This window comes from Leuciscus leuciscus, assembly GCF_965113295.1.
Source record: "Leuciscus leuciscus genome assembly, chromosome: 24".
NCBI classification, from domain to species: Eukaryota; Metazoa; Chordata; class Actinopteri; order Cypriniformes; family Leuciscidae; genus Leuciscus; species Leuciscus leuciscus.
In genome coordinates, this window is record NC_138723.1 from 4,774,692 (window position 1) to 4,795,392 (window position 20,701).

Sequence of the window (20,701 nt, forward strand, 5' to 3'; positions counted from 1 at the left end):
TAACCGGCTCACGCACCTGGTCAGACATTCCCTTGGGCTCGGACTCCGGGGTGATGATTAGCTCATGATGCCGGATGCTCCTTGCATGGTTTGTGAGGTGGCTGGCTGGGCTCTGGGTCCGGAGTGGGGCTGCTGATGTCCTCCCCAGCGGAAGGTGAACGCCAAACTGTTGTCCAGCAGAACCCACTCCACAAATGCAGCCAAATTTCCCCAAGGACCATGGTACGTCCCTTTTGGTCTGTCTGTGTTTTGCTGCTGTTGTGGGAGGTGTTCGTTTTTATCCAGGAAGAAGACCGGATTGGTTCCTGCAGTCTGATTGGTGCCACGTCCTGATTGATCAGCTGACACCTGGACGTGTATAAGTGCCTCCTTTGTTTCTGCTTCATTAGCCTGTTGTGCTCACATGCTGTGTTTTGCTTGCCTGACTTTGTTAACTGCTGCTAGAGTGTAAAGATTGTTGAGAGTGTTTATCTTTGGAGTGTTTATTTGAGTGTTTGGACCACCGCCTGTTTAACGACTTTGAGTACAGATTACCCCCTTACATTTCTCTGTTAGCACTTATAATTGTGTATATATTGTACATAGTAATTTGGGAGGTAGGGAGACCGACGCCACCTTTTTAGTTTTGATATTTTTTTGTGTGCCTGTTTTGGATTAGGGAGTTAGGGAAGTAATTGTATTTTCTTTTCTTTTCTTTTGTGGATTAGGACACTAAGAGGTATTCGATTGTTAAGTCTGACGTCACGTGTGACGTTTAGCCTTTTCCGGGTCCAAGCGCTCCTCTCGTCCAGAAATAACAATGGTGGAACCTGTACATTTATTTACGATCACGTCCTTCTTAGTGAGGCACCCTTGGCGGTCAAAAAGGGTTTCAATTCCTTTAACACCAACAGAGCGGTTAGTGTAGCTCATCAATCAGGTGGCATAATTAAGGGTAGAGTCCAGGCATCAATGAAAAAGAAGATTTACGAGGTTGAAGTGAGTTAGCTCGGGACACGGGACACAGCACTGCGGCAGCATTGTAAAAACACTCAATAATAACCAAAACACTAGCGAAAGCGGTAGGTAGGTAGAGAGGACCTGGACTTTGGACCCGGAAAGAGTATTATCGGAGAGTGGTTACGTCACGACTTAACAACAGAATATTCCAAATTAGTTGTTTTTGTTAGTTATATTGGACTTGTCGGCTCCTGAGGTAAAATCCCATGGTATCATAAACTTGTTAAAACTCAATAAATATTGCTCCATTCACTTTTCCATTAAAGAAACTGCATTGTTTTTGTTTTTTTTCATTTTAAGACCTTTACCCTAGACGGGGCGTAACAACCACCAGTCAGGCGTGCGTTCAGGCTGGTCCTGAAAAACATGCGCAGAGTCTACAAAATCCTTGGTTTTGGTCCTCCAGGATTCTTTGCTCCTGCTCCAGCCAGAGTATAAAGACTCACCCAAACAAAGAATGAAATAAAATGGCGATTTATTAAGCAATGGAGAAAAGTCTAGGAGATTGATTTAGCTTTACGCATGAACATAAACAACACAGAAGGACATAGAAAACCAAGGAAACTAATAACGACAGAACTCAGGCAAACAAAAACAGGGAAAACATCACTACAACACAAACAAACTAAACAGAACTAAACATACACCTGACAAAGGTACAATTAAAAAAAATCACAGGTTTTTACTGTGGCATTTTAAAATCTTTTTTTCTGTTAAAAGTACAAAAATGTTTTACAGTGTAGGTCTAGCTAGTGTGCTTATAGTGCTGTGATATTCGTAACTACCTGGCTCATTATGACAGACTTATAAAACCCTGATTAAAGCAAAGAAAACCTGTTCAGTCAAGATAAGGCACCTTGCCTCTAATCAATATCTGTTTCCTCATTCTGATTAGGCCATTCGTTTCAAAGATAATTCAGAGAGCATTAAGGTTTAGAAAGTACTTTCAGTGAAGAACATGCAAGGCTTTAGTTGCCTACTTCCTGAACCAATGAGAGCCAAACTATTACATCAGCTACATTGACTTATTTAGTAACATCATCACACATGCTGTCGCTTTGCTTTCGTTTCATTGCTTTGAACACGGCACAGGAACAACTCAAGCAGATAATATAGTGTATTTACATAGTTTAAGATATAGGCAGGATAAACAAACAAGCAAACAAATAAAAACAGAAAATACTTAGAGGGTACAATCTTTTTTTTTAAACAACAAGTAATGAATAAATTATGTGCAGAACAAATCTTACTGCTTTTTTTGTTATCAGTGATTCTGGTGTCCATATTTTTAATTTCTTACTTCTCTTTTGATCCTGCTGTTGTATTAATATTGAATGCTAGACACACAGCAAGACAGGGTTTAAAATAACTAAATAATTAAAGGTCCCATGACATGAAAATTTCACTTTATGATGTTTTTTAACCTTAATATGAGTTCCCCTAGCCTGCCTATGGTCCCCCAGTGGCTAGACGTTTTGATGGGTGTAAACCAAGCCCTGGGTATTTTTGAGAAAATGAAAGCTCAGACGGGCGAATCTAGAATCTTCCCTTTATGTCGTCATAAGGGGAAAGGTCACCTCCCCTTTCTCTTCTTTGCCCACAAAGAGAATTTGGCCGCCCATGAGAAAATGAGCTGCGTGAGCGCGATATTGGTTTATCCTCGAGAGACATCATGGCTTGCAAACGAGCGAAGCATGGCAGTTGCTCAGTGTTTGGATGTACAAATGAACACAAAATAATTTTTTTTAGATCCTTCATCCGAGCGTCTGAAGAACCAGTGGGTTATGTGAATTTCTGATGTGTAATTGTTCAAGTTCAGACAGATAATTTTTCTCTCAAAATCGTTCAATACTGTTTATGCATCAGTAAATCAAGCCAGTGACTAAAATATCAACTTCACATCGTTTCTCTTAGTAGGATGAAAATAATCTTATTTAAACTGTGATTAATATATATACAGAAAGCGATCAAAGAACAATCCCTTTCCAATCGCCCAAGCTGTCAATCACACAGCGCGAGTTTATCTGGACACTTGCCAAAACTCGTTATGAAATCAATGTTACGCTGCACAACGAAGCTCTTACTGTACTTACCTCATGTTTGCATTGGTGAAAGCATTAATGAGAGTGCAGAAACTGCGTTGCAATGATAATATCTTCATTCACGAGATCAACAGGCTGTCATCTGCTCAATGCTCATCACTGCAACCTTTTATGTGATGGCAATAGATCTAAATACTTTTTCGTTAATCTTGATAGCTGTAATAGTAAAAAGGTATAATAGCTGTAATAATTAAAGTATTCGAGAGAGTTCCACTTGTAATGCTAGCTATTTGATATGCAAACATGTCAGCCAATCACAGCAGTGGGCGTTTACACTGAAGTCTTACAGCCAATCACAGCAGTGGGCATTTACAGTGAAGTCTTACAGCCAATCACAGCAGTGGGCGTTTCCACTGAAGTCTCACAGCAGCCAATCACAGCAGTGGGCGTTTACACTGAAGTCTCACAGCAGCCAATCACAGCAGTGGGCGTTTACACTGAAGTCTCACAGCAGACACGCCCCTTCAAACAGAGCGTTCAAATCAGAGGCTAAAATCAGGCTAGGAAACATGCCTTTTAATTATAAATTATAAAAAAATTTGATCTTGAAAACATAGGCTACTAACATTATAAGGCCACCCCAGGAAACATTATAAAATAATAAAATAATTTATGTCATGGGACCTTTAAATAATATAAAGAGAAGTATTTACAAAGTTTTACTTTTCACCTTTAACTCTTTATCAAAAACAGTTGTATATATAGATTTTTTTGTTATCAATAAATTTAAGAGAGTCAATAAACAAAGAATTCAATCTTAAAGTCCCCATGAAATCAAAATTGAATTGAAGTTTTTGGGCTTTTAGTGTGAATATGTTAGTGTTATGTTTCCTAGTGTGCTCAGAAACAATGACAAAATTTGCATTTAGAAGATATAAGCATCCAAAACTTACAGTCTCTCAATATGAATCAATGATTTTGATGACATCACTCTGCACTTCAGCTTTTTATCAGATTTCCTGTCCAATCAAATGCTCTCTAGAATCTGAAGCTCCGCCCCCGAATAGATGCTGTGGCTGAAATCGGTCACTTGTTCACACATTTATTATTTTCTATATGGTGAATGGCACATAGTGGTCTATATAGGGGATAGGGAGTGATTCAGACAGTGTAAATATGTTTTCCATTGAGATGAATGAAGTCTGGTTTCATGTTAGTGTCACGTGAACCGCCGCTGCCCCGGTCCAGAGACACGATACACAGAGCGGATCATATGAGAGTCAAGCAGAACAGAAAACATATCGGACCAGTTTGAATTCTACACATAATGCTGTATTTTAAAGCGATATGGAGGAGATTAGGAGGAGAAAGAGGAAACTGCGGCTTTACTGAGCTCAATGGCTCTGTCCGAGCTGTGATATAAACCAAAAGCTATTGGTTATTTTAGAAAAGGGGAGGAGCTGTTCGATATGTCCCGCCCTGTCTTCCTGTTTCAGTGGAAATTACGTCAACACATTGAATAATGCTGCGCGTTTCAAGGCACTTCAGTGGGTCTTTAAAACATGTGCTGAACCTGAGATCACATACTTCCCTACTATATAGACGAAAAACAGTATGTGACAAAAGAAGTATGTCTGAATTCACAGTAGGCTACTCATAAAACAGTAGGCAAAAAGTCCCCGGATGACCTTCTTCCCGCGAGATTCTGAAGTATACCATGGACACTTTACTATCCCATGAGGCCACAGGAGAGGATTGTGAATGACAGTGAAGCGATGTAACTGACACTGGTAGATCACATGATAATGACAACATGGTGAATGTAGTGTCCACTCCAGATTACATTCATACTATACACATTCATACTATATAGCCTACAGCTTAGCGTATTTTTTTTTTTAGTGGTCGTGAAGTAATTACTTAAGAGAGTATGCAATTTCGGACGCAGCCATTATTGCTTCTTCTGCTTTCATGTATATGGAATTAACTAAATAAAATCATAAGATTCACCTTTTTTTTTTTCTCCATTAGGTCACCTGATGGAGTTTTAGGACACCATTAGGTCACTTGATGGAGTTTTTCGATTCCTTGCCACTGTTGCCTTTGGCTTGCTCAGTTGGGGATATTTTGGGGATATTTAATTTAATTTTATCAATCAATAAATTCCTCTTGAAACAAACTTTGTTGTATTATTTTAATTTAATACTGTGAAGCTGCTTTGATACAATCTGTATTGTGAAAAGCGCCATACAAATAAACTTGACTTGACTTGACCATAGATGCATTTTTTTTTTACTCAAAATATATAAAAACATATTTGCAAGTTATATCAACATGATGTCCAGATTTATTTGGAAAAATTATGAATCCTTCTAAAAGTTTTTTTTTAAAAGATGTAGCATTATATTTTCTGTCACTTCTATAGCCTACAAAATGAGCGACTTTCATCGATATGGAAACGTTGCTGAAATGTATAGGCTATTACAGACAAATATGCGTATGAGGATTTTTAAAAATGTAATTCTCGAATTTTGTTCGATACACAAAAACGCAAACTTTCCCCCCCATGTAATCTGAGAGAAACAAGCATCCCTACGGATCTTTCCTTATATAACACACGGTTCCGCGGGAGCTCGCCGCGGCCGGGTGACGTCACAGCCCGGGGTTTCTCTCTCTCTGTGCTCGAGCGCGTCATGGCGGAGAGAGACCGGCTGGTGTAGGATTTACAGCTGAAATATGCCTGCTATCCCGTCTGTTTCCCGGCACATGGAATACCCTAAAACTGTTTAGCAGTTGATCCCAAGGCACTCTTGACCGTGGAGGGGAAACTCAGAAACTCATCTCTCAGAGTAAAGTGTGTAAGAGTGTTTTTGTGGAGTTCTCGAGCGACAGCGGCGATCATCAGACAGAGTCCGCGAGCAGCGCGCACACAGGCGGGCAGGTAACACATCAAAACACCTTCAATATGACCGCTCTTGTGCGCAGAACGTGATGGACGTAGACGAGAAACCGGTCGCGGTCGGTTATTCCCCGGTATATGTCCGTATGCTGCTCGGGATGCTGTGTTTGGGTGTTTTAAGGGCTAATGAAAACAAACCGAGCGGCGGATCTACAGAAACGCAGTGCGGGAATCAACAACAGCATGATGATCAGACAATATTACGCTGGAAACACCCGTATTTCAGTGCGTAAGTCTGATCGTGAGGCAAAACCCACGAGTTCAGTACCGCAACTGCTTGTATTAAGGGCTTAAGACAAGCCAGCTGATTTTATAAGCAGAGTGTCCCATAAAATCAAACTCAAGTTGAACGAGGCTGCTCGTTTAGCTTAGCACGCGTAAGAATAGCTGGCTAAACAAACAAATAATGTTTAACTGAAAAAGATGCGATCTAAACGGGGTCTGAAGATTGTTATATTGTTGTTCTTATGAATAGGATGTGTACACTGTACTCCAATAGCTTGACTGTGTTAGCGACCGGTAGCCAAACAGCTAACACGCGCTTCTCGTTTAGCATTAGCTTTAGCATGCTAAGCTAAGTTAGCATTGCTATAACAGAAAGAGACTGATGAAAGATTTGAAATGTAGCGCCAATCCAAGGCGACAAGTGGGGCAAACGATCAAAACATAGTCCCAAATTATGGATGTGTGATGTGAAACTTATTATTAAGACTGGATAAACTTCATGACAACTGATATTTGTAAATGGCCTTGAACATAAAGGTGACCCGACAGTATTGCGCGCCTGTGCCCGAGCATGGCGCTGCTTCGGGGGGCCGTACAGCGCAGGAGAGTCCGCGGCTTTCTAGGCCTGAACCTTGGAGGCCTCTGCGGTCAACATCACACTCAGCACTTTCATTCATTAGGCAGTGCTTAAGATTTTGCTTTACATAAAAGCGAAACTTCTGGACGATTCGTCTGTGGATTTTGCGTGTGGTTTGTCACTAAAGTACGCATGTTAACGATAAAAACAAAGTGAAGTGTGTACACTGTTTAACGTGTCTAAAAACTAGCTGTTAAATAGTTTCAGCGGCAGTGTTTTGTTCATCTCAGATTCTCAGACTGCTTCAGACTTGTCAGTAATGTTTACTGTCAAACACAAGTTAAGTCACTTTGACATGAACCTGTCATTTGTGTGAGCTTCTGTCCTAATCACAACTGTACTTTGTGTTCAGGTGAGCTGCTCTGAAGTGGCGCACGCAGACTGTACGGATCTCATCAGGGATTCATCTTTAATATTTGATTGAGATGGATGCACGCAGTGAGGATGAAAGTGTCAGCAACAGCAGTGGAGAGTCCAGGTAATCGCAATGCATGCCATTTCCATGTTAAAGGGATAGTTTGCCTGTAAAATGAAATTGTCATTTGCTCGCATTCCCATTTTATTTTCTGCAGTTAAAGAGAAGCTTTTAGGGTAGAATATTTGAACTTTTTTATCCGTACTGTGAAACTGGATGTTTATTCACACTGTCCAGCTTCAGAAAAGACAGACTCTTGCAGTGAAGACCGCTTCATTGATTGTTATTTGAGCCATTTACGTTTGATGTACCGCTAGCATCTGTTGTAGACGCTGTGTTTGACGGCAGACTTTCACATCAGAGCATTTCAACATCCTACTTGCTCAAACTGTTGGGTCACACATAGCATCAAAATGTACCAGGAGTTGATTGGCATGCCAGACTACTTCAGTTATGTTACGCTTATGTTCCTCCACTCTTTCTCAATTAATAAACACAACACCTGTTTCTCCAGACTTGTGCTTGTCAGTCATCCATGATTTCAGTTCTTTTAGTCTGCAGTCAGTGTGTTTTCTGGTTCTGGAAAGTGATATAGTCTTAAATTAATGCTGAGTACTGAATAACGAAGCATGATACTCTGCTCTCCTTCTGAGTTGACAATTTCCTGCCGGCATGATAAAACTGCTGTTACTGGAAATAACTTTTTTTCAAGTGACATCAACATGACAGACATTTCAGCATAGCTTTTGTAAAAAATATTTAGCCAAGTGTTTACAAAAGCAGCAACATTCACCCAATTAGTTGACTAGTTTTTTCAGTACCTAGTCCTGATTTCACCAGTAAACTACGTAAACCTGTTTTATTTTGCTGGATAAGTACGTTTTACTAATCTAGATATTATTGACATTTTGATATGTTTAATTGTATAAAAACCATAAAAGTTTGGAACGTGAGGAGGAATAAATTAGACATTTCTAAGTTTGGGTTATGAATCCTAGGAATATGTTTCATGCTAATCATATGGTCTAATCATAAAAAATGCTATCACTTAATCTGCTCAGTTATTTATGGATACAAGTAATTAATTTCATAGTTTATAATCATGCAAAGCATATGGAGGAATGAACTCATGTACACGTGTGTTTGTGTCTCAGTAATTCAGACGATGAGTCTGGGTCAGGATCGGGTTCTGGCTCGGGCTCCAGTTCAAGCAGTAGCAGTTCTAGCAGCAGCCAATCAGGGAGCAGTGACTCAGGAAGTGGCTCGGATTCTGGAAGCCAATCAGACTCGGACTCCGAGAAATCCAAGGAAAAGAATGATCAAGACAACAAAATCGATGGAGCAGCGGTAAGCTTCATAAAGCTTGTGTGAAGTTGTCAATGCTGGTCAGATGCTTTAAAGTCCATGCCAAATCAAAATACTAGGACAGGTTCAATTTCTTGATCTTATTCAATTCTCATTTTGAAGAGCTGATATCGATTCTTAAATCCCAAGAATCCATATTTCAGTGTATGCTGTTTTCAGCTGATGCATAAACGGCTTTGTAGCGCGCCTCCCATCCGAGGCCGGTTCAAGAGAAGCACACATGAACCGATCAGCACTTCCAGTTAACTACTAGTTACTACACAAAATAAAGATGAATGAACAAAGGCATTTAGCTAAATATATACACTATATTGCATATTCATTACATCTTTAATGAACCTTTTCTGCAATATTTAAATAGCCTAAATCCATGTTTTTATTACAGCCACCATTTAAATGTTTATATTTCAAAATATGAGTAGAAACATAATTATGGCATTAAAAATGTATTATTATTATTATAAAAACTTTCATTTTTAATTTAAATGTGAGTAGCTTACAAATCTAATGTAACCTTTAATATTACAGTGATGTACCATCTGTATAGTTTACGGCATTAGTTGAGAGATTTCTTTCCTCATGAAAGTTTGCCATGCCCTGATCCTGATAGGCTCTAATCAACTGATATCAAATTAAATCAAATTTAAATCGAATCGAATTGCAAGCTTGTGAATCAAAATTGAATCATGAAGTTTGTGTCAATGCCCAGCCGTACAGAATTGAGCACATTTATTCCACAATGCCCAATGTTGTCCTCCAGACGGTGCAGATTGACACAGATGTGAAATGTATGACGGCTTTGCTATAAATTAGATGTGAACTGATTGGAGGAAGACATTTCTACAGGAACAAACATTAACATAGTGGCCTGTTACTGTCATTTCTGTATCCTGTTAAAATAAGAGACTTATTACATTTATATACAATTACTTTAGTGATAGTTTTATAGTCATGATGTTTCATCAAGTCTGATGTTTCCATTTCTGCCTGTAAGATTGTTCTGCCATTTTCAGATGTTTACGCCACTGTAAAGTGATGGAGCTGGCAGAGATTGTCCGTGCACTACACACACAAAACTGAATAATTTATGTCATTTATTGTCTGTTATTTTCATTCGATTATAGATTTGATCAATTAGTCGTTAAAGCCCTAATTCCCGTTCTCGCACAAATAACGTTTCTCTCGCAAAGTACACAGACTCCACTCGTGACTGACTTCAGTGAAGTTTGTTGATCACATGTTGTGCTGTAGTCCAGTTATCATAATACAGTCAAACCAACATTTATTCAGACACCTTCAACATTTCTCACATTATCACAGTTTATTCACTATAGTTTAGAAAATGGTAATACAATTTGACGAACTTAGTTTTTTATTTGACTGGTTTTGTCCGTCCTTCTGTTAGACTGTCTCACACATGAATTATGTTGAATATCTGTCAGCTGTTAAATTTAACTACACAATTAGATAATACCAGTTAAGCTCAACCAATCACCAAGCAATGCTTCATTTTGTTCAGTCTGTGTGTAAAAAGAGCATTAGCAATTAAAGAAAAAACACTTCAGCAAAACATGATCAGGTCAAAGTGTCTGAATCATTTTTGGTCCCAAATTTGTATAAATGTTATTGGTAGTCGCTGTATGAAGAATATTTGGGTATAATATGTCACAGTTTACTTTATTTTGCTATCCTCACTTACATAAATGACCTATATAATATGGACCTGAATAATATCTGGGTTTTTGAACAGAACCTTCCAGATGATTGACACTATCCCTGTTGTTCCACCTTGCTGTAGTTCTGGAAGTCCAACCCCAGTATCCTGACAGTGCAACGGTCCGCCATGATCAGGAAGCAGCAGCTCCAGCAACAGCAGCAGATCCAGCCACAGAGCTCCTCAAACACCGGCTCAGACGAGGTACTGCATGCTGACCCCCCTCACACTCATCACCACTCTCCAATCCCTCTCGTTTCTCACTCGTTCTTCTCTATTACTGCAGGACTCTTCCAGTAGTGATGATTCAGATGATGACTCCAAGAGCAGGAGTAAAGGGTGAGTCGAGGGAAGCCGTCTGCGCTAGTAAACATGAGGTCACAGCCTCACTCTGCATTTGGCTAACATTTTACGTTGGTGGTGTGTGTGTAGGTCTGGATCTGACTCAGGATCGGGTTCAGGAAGTGGCTCGTCGGACTCTTCAGCAGAGGAGGAAGGGCACAGTGACGAGTCAGTGTCAGACTATGAGCCCAGTCACAAAGTCAAGAGCAGAAAACCTTCAAACAAGTACAGTTTTCACCTTGATCTTGGTTTACTTTTGCCGTTTTATGTAGTGAGAAATCCTGTTTTCTGTGGATGCGTGAGCAAAACTTCAACATTTGTTGCGCACCTGCCATCCAATTATTAAGCTTTGTTATTTTCATATGAAATGGTCTCAACCTTCAAATTCTGTTGCCGATGTACGGTAATACGATATTACAAATAATTAACATGCACAGTATTGTTATCGGGGCACTTAAAAAAAAAAAAAAAAAATGAAATGAGAAATTCCTTTTAGCACAACACTAAAATTCATAAAATTAACTCTAATATTATAAACTAAATTATACAAAAAAACAGGTGCATCTTTAACGTTTGGTTCCGGCCCAGAATTTTCATTTTGGTGCAGCACTGATTTTATCTGATGTGTTTTATTTGGAAGTCATCCACTGTTTGGTGTCTTTTAAAGAGAATGTGAAATCAAAATTGACCCTTTCTGTTAATACCTTCTGTAATATAAAAACTTTGTGCTGATTTTCTCAACATTTGTCACAGCCTCATTTAGACACTCCACCATTTATAATAAGATTCATAATTCTAGTTATTACCTGCTGAATTTTGATTGGATAAATATAGGGTTATCTCTTTCTCCAAAGAACATGGGTGTCACATTTCATTGAATGACTGTTATAGTTTTAGAGTCATAATGGCTGTGTTTTGTTCATTGGAAAATTTCTGGAAAAATGTATTGCTTTTTACTTGGTCAACATATAAAGCCTTGTGAACAACCGAGTCAAAATATTTTTTTATTTGCCATTTTTCAAAGGTATAAGCCAAAACAATTTTGGGCCGGGGCCCATGAGTAATTTATTTTAGCACCAACCGAACTCACTTTAATTTTGTGTCTTTCAACATTTCACTTCAGTTCACTTCAACATTTCTTTAAAAAATAATTATAGGCCAAATTTACTTTTGTTGATGCAAAGAGGGCACTATAACAATAAAAACAAAGGTTGCCATCAGAATACATGTATTCACAGCTTCCACAGGATCGATGTTTCCAACCTTCATTGTTTTGATCATGTTCTTTCCACATATGCTTGGATCGTAATCATTGGTGCTGATGGCTATTTTATTGTTTAATTCTCTTTTAAGCAAACACTCCTTAACTGAACAGATCTCTGTTCATCTCTCAGGGCCACTGCCAGGAATGGGAGAAATAACAAAGCTCCGAAGAAGAAGCCCTCGCGCTCCTCCTCAGATGAAGACGACGATTATAAGAAAGCCCTAGCGGGGCCTCGGCGGCAGGCCACGGTCAACGTGAGCTACAAAGAAGATGAGGAACTGAAGACTGATTCCGATGACCTGGTGGAGGTGTGTGGAGAGGACGTCCCGCCACCAGAGGAGGACGAGTTTGAGACACTGGAGAGAGTCATGGAAATAAGGATAGGTCGGAAAGGAGGTGAGAACAATGGTGCTGAAAATTGAAATGATGTACTTGGGCTGTGCGATATATGGCTATAAAATTATCACGATATAATATTTCATACAACAACAAACAACAAATTATATTAGTTTTAGCAGTCAAAAACCAAAATAAAATGTAAACAAAAATATATTCTTTGTCTCATATTAAGATAAAGTGAGTTAAAGTAATTTAAAGTAAAGTAAGTGTTAAAGAAACCCTTGAACTTGAATGAAATGTTATCTAATGTTGCTGATCTGTGGACTTAAAGCCTATAGCTAGTTCATTCAGGCACAATATTTCTCCAGGTTTCCACGTCAGCGCGGTTTGATCTGTTAATGGAGAAATGTGAATGTTTCTCACTAGATCTCACAGCGATGTTATTACTTCAGTGGTGAATACAAATGCTTTCTTTACTGGATCTCTTAGCGCTGAACTTTTTTGATCCACTTCAATTGTTGACTACTGTATATCTAGTCAGTGACAGAGTTCAAGCATATTCATCTAAAATAATTCTGTATTTTCAGCTCCAGAATCATGAATATTGTTATTCTGGCGTCCAAGAGTATTCATTTACACACTCAATGTAACACCAAATTTAGCATTTTAATCAACAGTGCATTTTTTATGAACCTTCTATCATATGTCTTGGAGTATCGCAATAATATCGTATTGTGAGTTCAGTATCGTGATCGAATCGTGACATGAGGGTATCGTTACACCCCTAACGACAACACAATCAGCTTGGGAGGAAAGTTTAGAAGGAACTTTTTATAATGACTCCAATTCTTTTGTTAAAATGTTGTCTTGTTCCTTAACAGCAACGGGGGCCGTAACCACAGTGTATGCCGTAGAGGCAGATGGAGACCCCAACGCCAACTTCGACCCCAGCAGACAGCCAGGAGAGGTGCAATACTTGATGAAATGGAAGAACTGGTCCCACATTCACAACACCTGGGAGACGGAGGAGACGCTCAAACAACAGAACGTCAAGGGCATGAAGAAACTGGACAACTTCAAGAAAAAAGAGCAGGAGAAGAAGAAATGGTACGAATGCTTACAGAAACCTCTCTTCCTGTAGGTGACGAGGCTTTAGATGTTCATTCTGTTCTCTTGCACTGCCGTCCACAGGCTCAAAGCGGCCTCCCCTGAAGATGTGGAGTACTTAAACTGCCAGCAGGAACTCATGGATGACTTGCATTCTCAGTATCAAATCGTGGAAAGAATCATTGGTAAGAGGACACTGTCCCCATTTTCATTGTTTTGATTGATTGTTCTGACTCACGAGTCAAGTCGCCTTTATTTATACAGCGCTTTTACAATACAGATCGTTTCAAAGCAGCTTTACAGAGATAACAGGAAAATAATGCAACAAAGTTTGTTTCTAGAAGAAAATAGCGTCATAGTCCAGTTTAAGAAAGTTCAGTGTATAACCATATAGCGCCACTCTGGAGAAAACAGTGATGTCATCATCCAGCTCAGTCCAGTTCTCATATAATGGTGTCAATGCAGGCAGATCAATAATATTGTTGAATATTAAGTGTCCCCAACTAAGCAAGCCAAAGACAACAGTGGCAAGGAACCAAAACTCCATCACCATCAGGTGACAGAATGGAGGAAAGCAACGAGTGTTTATTTACTGTCATTGTTGCTTGAATCTTGCAGGACATTCGAATCAGAAGTCTGCCGCAGGTTATCCCGATTACCTCTGTAAATGGCAGGGGCTGCCGTACTCGGAGTGCAGTTGGGAAGACGGTGCTCTTATTTCTAGAAAGTTTCAAAAGTGCATCGATGAATACATGAGCCGAAACCAGAGCAAAACCATCCCCTTCAGAGACTGCAAGGTAACCGCAGTCGACACCGTGAACGCTCCTCTGAGAAAGTCAAAGAAACCAGGAGCTCTCCAACCAGTTGCCTGTTTGCTTTCTTTCAGGTTTTAAAACAGAGACCACGGTTCGTGCCCATGAAGAAGCAGCCTCCCTACATCGGTGGAGACGGCCTAGAGCTGCGGGACTATCAGTTGGACAGTCTGAACTGGATGGCTCATTCTTGGTGCAAGTATGCTAGTTTTGTTCATTCCTAGTAGACATAACCCCAGTTTCAATGGGTCATGATTGCATGAGTTTCTTCATCACTTCCACTCTTCTGCTTTCCCAGAGGAAACAGTTGTATCCTGGCAGATGAGATGGGTCTGGGAAAAACCATCCAGACCATCAGCTTCCTCAATTACATGTTCAACGATCACCAGCTTTACGGGCCCTTTCTTCTGGTGGTGCCTCTGTCGACCCTCACGTCCTGGCAGAGGGAGATCCAGCTCTGGGCTCCTCAGATGAATGTTGTGGTGTACCTGGGAGACATCAACAGCAGAAACATGGTATAATGTTAAAAAATGCTAGAGAGTGAGCAGATCCTAGATTACTTGCACACGAGAAGTGTAACTCAAAGCTTTTTCTGTGTGTTCTTTAGATCCGGACACATGAATGGATGCATCCGCAGACCAAGCGACTGAAGTTAAACATTCTGCTTACTACATATGAAATTCTGCTGAAGGATAAGGTACAGCTCACTCAGCTTACACTTTCACAATTAAATATATATTTTGCATAAGCTATTAGACTAGTGTAAAACTAAGAAACTCTCAGAAAACATTGTGTATGTGCAATTCATTCGAAATACCCGATCTGTTGTTCCAATAGTCATGTGATCCGGTACTAAATGATGCTGAGAAATAGGGCTTATATTTGTGACGTACTTGTAAAACAAAATATAGGAGTATTTATTGAAAACGGTTGAACAAGAAGTGAGTAATACAGTACTTTTACTGTTCTCAATTAAAAACAAACATTTCATTACATTTATGCTTTGCCTGAAATTTAAAGGCTTTATTTTTTCCCCCAAGATATTAACCGATATGTTAAACGTTCTCACAGAGATACTGTGCTAGGAAGGTATATATATATATATACCCAGTCCTATTCTTTAAAGCATATGACATTTGTTACCTGTGTAAATGAAAAGTATTGTGTATTTTAGCAGACCAGTGTGCTCATTGTTATTTTCTTTTGCAGTCATTTTTAGGAAACGTCAGCTGGGCGTTCATAGGTGTCGACGAGGCCCATCGGCTGAAGAACGATGACTCTCTCCTCTACAAGACTATGATGGACTTCAAGTCCAACCACCGGCTCCTGATCACTGGCACACCCCTCCAGAACTCACTCAAAGAGCTCTGGTCTCTGCTACACTTTATTATGCCTGACAAGTAGGTGTGCTCTTGTTCTATCAGTCTGCTGTTCAGTTCAGTGTGACTTCACTGGAGCAGTGTTACTGTATGCAGCTGAGCTCTCATGTGGTATTTTTGGCGGCTCTTGTAACTCTTTGTGGTTTATTCTTAAAGGCTGATACCTTAGAGAGACGAGCTGACCACATTCTTGTATTGGTTTAGTCAGATGTCACTGATATAAGCTTGTATGTTGGTAGATTTCACTCGTGGGAGATGTTTGAAGAGGATCATGGGAAGGGCAGAGACTCGGGCTATACCAGCCTTCATAAAGAGCTGGAGCCCTTCTTGCTGCGCAGAGTGAAGAAAGATGTGGAGAAATCTTTGCCTGCCAAGGTGGAGCAGATCCTCAGGGTAGAGATGAGCGCCGTTCAGAAACAATACTACAAGTAAGAGAACCAGTGCACTGATGCACAAACATGAGCTTTTAAAAGATGGCATGGAATCAAATTGGGACCATATTTTACTGTGAACATGGTCTTGTTCATGATTCATCGTTGCATGTCATTCTATATATTATATACTCTTTCACCCTTTGCTATAGATTTATAACTTATACCCAAATATCCAAGAGATAAAATTTATTAATCGATTAAATTGTTCAGGTGGATATTGACGAGGAACTATAAAGCCCTGAGTAAAGGAACTAAAGGAAGCACGTCAGGCTTCCTCAACGTCATGATGGAGCTGAAGAAATGCTGTAACCACTGCTACCTCATTAAACCCCCTGACGAGAACGAGTTCTACAACAGACAAGAAGGCCTGCAGGTGCGTTTCATCTTACAGAGGGGAAGCACTCATTCATTAGTTGGACGTCCAAGACATTGTCCACGGTTATAAAAATATAAGTTTAGTTACTTACAAACCCCCCAAAGTGACATTTGCAGAAAAAAAGATTTGTTTGTGCTGAAACCAGAATGAGTATGCTGATGTCTGAATGCTGTATGTGTTTCCTGTACACGTAAACTTGCTTTGTGAATTTGAAAATAGAGGTGTGGTATATCAAGATTTGATCATGGATGATTAAAATGGCTCCACGATCTGCTTTTAACAAAGATAAAATATTGAAAAAGACTTTCATCTTTGCCCACCCCTACTTGGGCCTAAATGGTCTGTCACTGTCACTTTTCTCTCTTTATTTTGTTTGGAAATAGAGAATTTAGTTAGTTTGTTTGTAATGCTCAGTTATAGGGGTGGTGGTGGCGCAATGGATAAGACACATGCCTTTGGTGTGAGAGACCCGGGTTCGAATCCACTGTGAGACACCAATGTGTCCCTGAGCAAGACACTTAACCCCTAGTTGCTCCAGAGGCGTGCGACCTCTGACATATATAGCAATTGTAAGTCGCTTTGGATAAAAAAGCGTCAGCTAAATGAATAAATGTAAATGTCAGTCACTTGCAAAATAGTGAATAGTCATATATCATATATTTTGCCATATCGACGCCCACCCCTACTGAAAGAACGCCGCAACAGGGCAGTGGTTCCTCACTTCAGCAGTGACGTGTCACAGAGACTGAACTGATATATATTTTCTGCAGCACCTTATTCGCAGCAGTGGGAAGCTGATTCTTCTGGATAAACTGCTGGTTCGGCTGAAGGAACGAGGGCACCGTGTGCTCATCTTCTCCCAGATGGTTCGGATGCTGGACATCCTAGCGGAGTACCTGAAGTACCGGCAGTTCTTATTCCAGGTGATGGCACAACTCACTCACTCACTTACTGCTGGTCATCTGGATTGTAACCGCAGTGTTTGTGGCTCGGTGTGATTTATGAAAGCGTTTGTGTTTGCAGCGACTGGATGGTTCTATAAAGGGTGAGATGAGGAAGCAGGCGTTGGATCACTTTAATGCGGAGGGCTCTGAGGTATGTGTGAAATCACTGGTTATTAACGGTGTAAATATTTGCACTGGCATTGATTTACTTAAATGCATTATGATTGCGATGTGTCGTGAAGTCACAAAAATTGGGTCATGATTTGATTTCATCCAATTCTGGAATAATTATTATAATATATTAGGCATTACATTCAAAGTCTGTCATAGACTGAGTCTTTATAAAGGTTCTTTTTAAAAGTTGACCATGAGTTTATATGATGTCTGTATGCCTGTACATGTCTTTGCATGATCTCATCACTATGACTTTGCAGGATTTCTGCTTCTTGTTGTCGACGCGAGCGGGTGGTCTGGGCATTAATCTGGCCTCTGCGGATACGGTGGTCATTTTTGACTCCGACTGGAACCCCCAGAATGACCTGCAGGCCCAGGCCAGAGCGCACAGGATAGGGCAGAAAAGACAGGTCAACATTTCCTCCACACATTACATTACATGCTGTACATCAGTTATGTAGCGTATGCTGGTGTTCATTGTATTTATATTGATTAGGGCAGCAAAAAGAGAATAAAATCGAAAGGGATATTCAGCAGGCTATGCTGTAGCCGTTGTAGCTTTGCAGAGTTTACGGCGCATGTCTGAAAATAGTAAAATTCTGTGGTAAAACATTTAAACTTCATATTGCTGCTGGTTGTCAAATTGCAGTATAAAGGGCAACATATGGTAATTTTTTTCAATTGCAGAGGCCTAATAGTGATAAAGTTTCAGTGGAATTAGGATTTTTGTGTGTATTAGCACTGATTAGTCTATACTAGTGAACATGCATAGTATTGTTATCACAGTAAATAATTCTAGATACCTTGTTACGAATTTACTTAATGTATGCTACTGAAAACAAAATGTGTAAAAATCATTGTTATATGATAAAAGTAATAATCAGTGCCATGATATTACCGTTATAAAAACTTTAGCAATTATTGTGAAATAAAAGATTTGGTACAATCACATGCCCTAGTATACGTTTATTCTTTATGACCTGGTCTAGTCCATTTCTGTAATGTCTTCTATTAAATCTCTTCCAGGTGAATATATACCGTCTGGTGACGAAGGGCTCAGTTGAGGAGGAGATTATCGAGAGAGCCAAGAAGAAAATGGTGTTGGACCATCTGGTGATTCAGAGGATGGACACCACGGGGAAGACGGTCCTCCATACGGGTGCTGCTCCTTCCAGGTACGGCTACAAATATATAACTTGACTAAATTGCTAAATAATTGAATGTAAATATGTATATGTAGGGCTTGCCATTAAACTGTGTCTTGTGCTTGTTGGTCATTCACTTGTCAGGGCACTGTCGTTTTTACCCATTACTTCCTAACCGTATTAAATGTGTCATCTTTCATGTCAAGTTCTTACATTTTATTAATGAATTCCATTGGAATAATAAGATACTATAGGGCTGCTATCAATCAAAGGAAATCAGTATCAACAAAATCCATGCAGAGGAAACACAGAAACTGAAGTGGCATTTAGATGCGCTTACACAGACCGTTTAATGAAGCTCAGACTCGGAAGCATGAATGCATTTACACGACGAAATTACAATTGCACAAATAATGTTATGAGATTAGTCTTTTAAATCATTTTTTGGAAATGTTGGAAAGATAAGAAACTGAACTGCCAGTAGGTGGTGGCGAATTGAGTGATTCAGAGTCATTCATGCAACCAGTTGCCTCTGAAATCACATATATAGCAGGTGAAGAACAGTGTGTGACAAGAAGTATGTCTGAATTCACACTCATAAAAGAGTAGGAGAAAGTCCCTGATGACCTTCTACTTCCGGCGAGATTCCGATTCTGCATATGATGGACACTTTACTGTCCCATGAGGCCACGGGAGAGGATTAGTGAATGACATTGAAGTGACACAACTGATGCTGTTAGGGCACATAATAATGACAACATGGTGAATTGAGTACATGCATATGACATGCTATATAGAATATTAATTTTTTTTGAGCAGAAGAGACTCTTAAGAACATTAAAAAAAACTTTTGAAAGGGGGTGTTTATTCTTAGTGGAATTTCTGGTGTGTGTGTGTATAATGTATAGATTAATGGCATTATTATTATTGTCTGATTCCTCTGCAGTTCCACTCCATTCAACAAGGAGGAGCTGTCAGCCATCCTGAAGTTTGGTGCGGAAGAGCTTTTCAAAGAGCAGGAAGGAGAGGAGCAGGAGCCTCAGGTCTGTAGCGCAGTGATGCCCTTCAGCATGTGCACTAGGGATCATGGGAGAAAAATATCTATCGTGATGTTTGTGTGAGACTGTCGTGTGAGCGGTTAAATGCATGTGTGCATCTCAAAATTATTTTATGATGTGAAATGAATCTAAACACAGGCAGTTATGTCTGAAGGGGTTAAAGAGACGGGACAAAACATCTGATTTGTCTAAATAGATGTGTGCATTTGTGTGAATGCAGCCTATTAGATGTCCCGCTGTCAGTGATGATCAAACCGCTGAGGAGAAACATCACTGCTCTTCACTGGAAAACATTCAGATACTTAAAGCGCTTTTAGCAACTGAAAGCACTCTTTGTTTGTCTTTATAACTTACTATTTGCTTGTATGTTTTGAAGTTCTCTTTAGTTAGTTGACAATTTAAAAAACTGCACAAATAAATGTCACATTTAAAGTCTGTAAATTAATTATAAAGAAGAAAATAGATCCAGAATTGTTTTGTAATGGGATCGTGAGGTGCCTAAAGATTCCCATCCCTAGCATGAACGTGGGCTTCTGTGCGGAAGCTGATGCTTGATGTGCTTTGATCCCGCAGGAGATGGACATCGATGAAATCCTGAAGAGAGCCGAGACCCGAGAGAACGACCCTGGACCCTCGACTGTCGGAGAAGAGCTCCTCTCACAATTCAAGGTGTGCGATTTATTCATTCTTCAGCTTGTGTGCTGGACCTTCTCAGTCACACCATTGATACGCTATTAAACACGGCTGGCTCCATCTCGCAGGTGGCAAATTTCTCCATGATGGAGGAGGAGGAGATTGACATGGACACGGAGAGGAATGTTAAGAACTGGGATGACATTATCCCAGAGGAGCAGCGGAGGAGACTCGAGGAAGAGGAGAGACAAAAGGAGCTTGCAGAGATCTACTTACTGCCCCGCATGAGGAAGTGTGCTAAACAGGTTAGCCAAGCCAACTCGGTTTAACGCTGGCAA

General features: G+C 39.9%; 1 protein-coding gene across 1 annotated transcript in view; it reads left to right on the forward strand.

Moving 5' to 3' along the window:
* Positions 1-5,712: 5,712 nt before the first annotated feature.
* chd1 (chromodomain helicase DNA binding protein 1) overlaps positions 5,713-20,701 on the forward strand; it is a 28,289-nt gene continuing 13,300 nt past the window's right edge. The window contains exons 1-23 of the mRNA XM_082156825.1: positions 5,713-5,982; positions 7,215-7,340; positions 8,432-8,624; positions 10,441-10,560; positions 10,643-10,695; positions 10,789-10,923; positions 12,093-12,358; positions 13,183-13,408; positions 13,493-13,593; positions 14,027-14,205; positions 14,295-14,419; positions 14,519-14,735; positions 14,828-14,917; positions 15,430-15,620; positions 15,839-16,027; positions 16,244-16,406; positions 17,180-17,332; positions 17,433-17,504; positions 17,788-17,937; positions 18,554-18,702; positions 19,619-19,715; positions 20,304-20,399; positions 20,492-20,668. Coding sequence (XP_082012951.1) covers positions 7,288-7,340; positions 8,432-8,624; positions 10,441-10,560; positions 10,643-10,695; positions 10,789-10,923; positions 12,093-12,358; positions 13,183-13,408; positions 13,493-13,593; positions 14,027-14,205; positions 14,295-14,419; positions 14,519-14,735; positions 14,828-14,917; positions 15,430-15,620; positions 15,839-16,027; positions 16,244-16,406; positions 17,180-17,332; positions 17,433-17,504; positions 17,788-17,937; positions 18,554-18,702; positions 19,619-19,715; positions 20,304-20,399; positions 20,492-20,668 — 3,195 coding nt within the window. The 5' untranslated portion in view covers positions 5,713-5,982; positions 7,215-7,287. The remainder of the gene's footprint in view (positions 5,983-7,214; positions 7,341-8,431; positions 8,625-10,440; positions 10,561-10,642; positions 10,696-10,788; positions 10,924-12,092; positions 12,359-13,182; positions 13,409-13,492; positions 13,594-14,026; positions 14,206-14,294; positions 14,420-14,518; positions 14,736-14,827; positions 14,918-15,429; positions 15,621-15,838; positions 16,028-16,243; positions 16,407-17,179; positions 17,333-17,432; positions 17,505-17,787; positions 17,938-18,553; positions 18,703-19,618; positions 19,716-20,303; positions 20,400-20,491; positions 20,669-20,701) is intronic.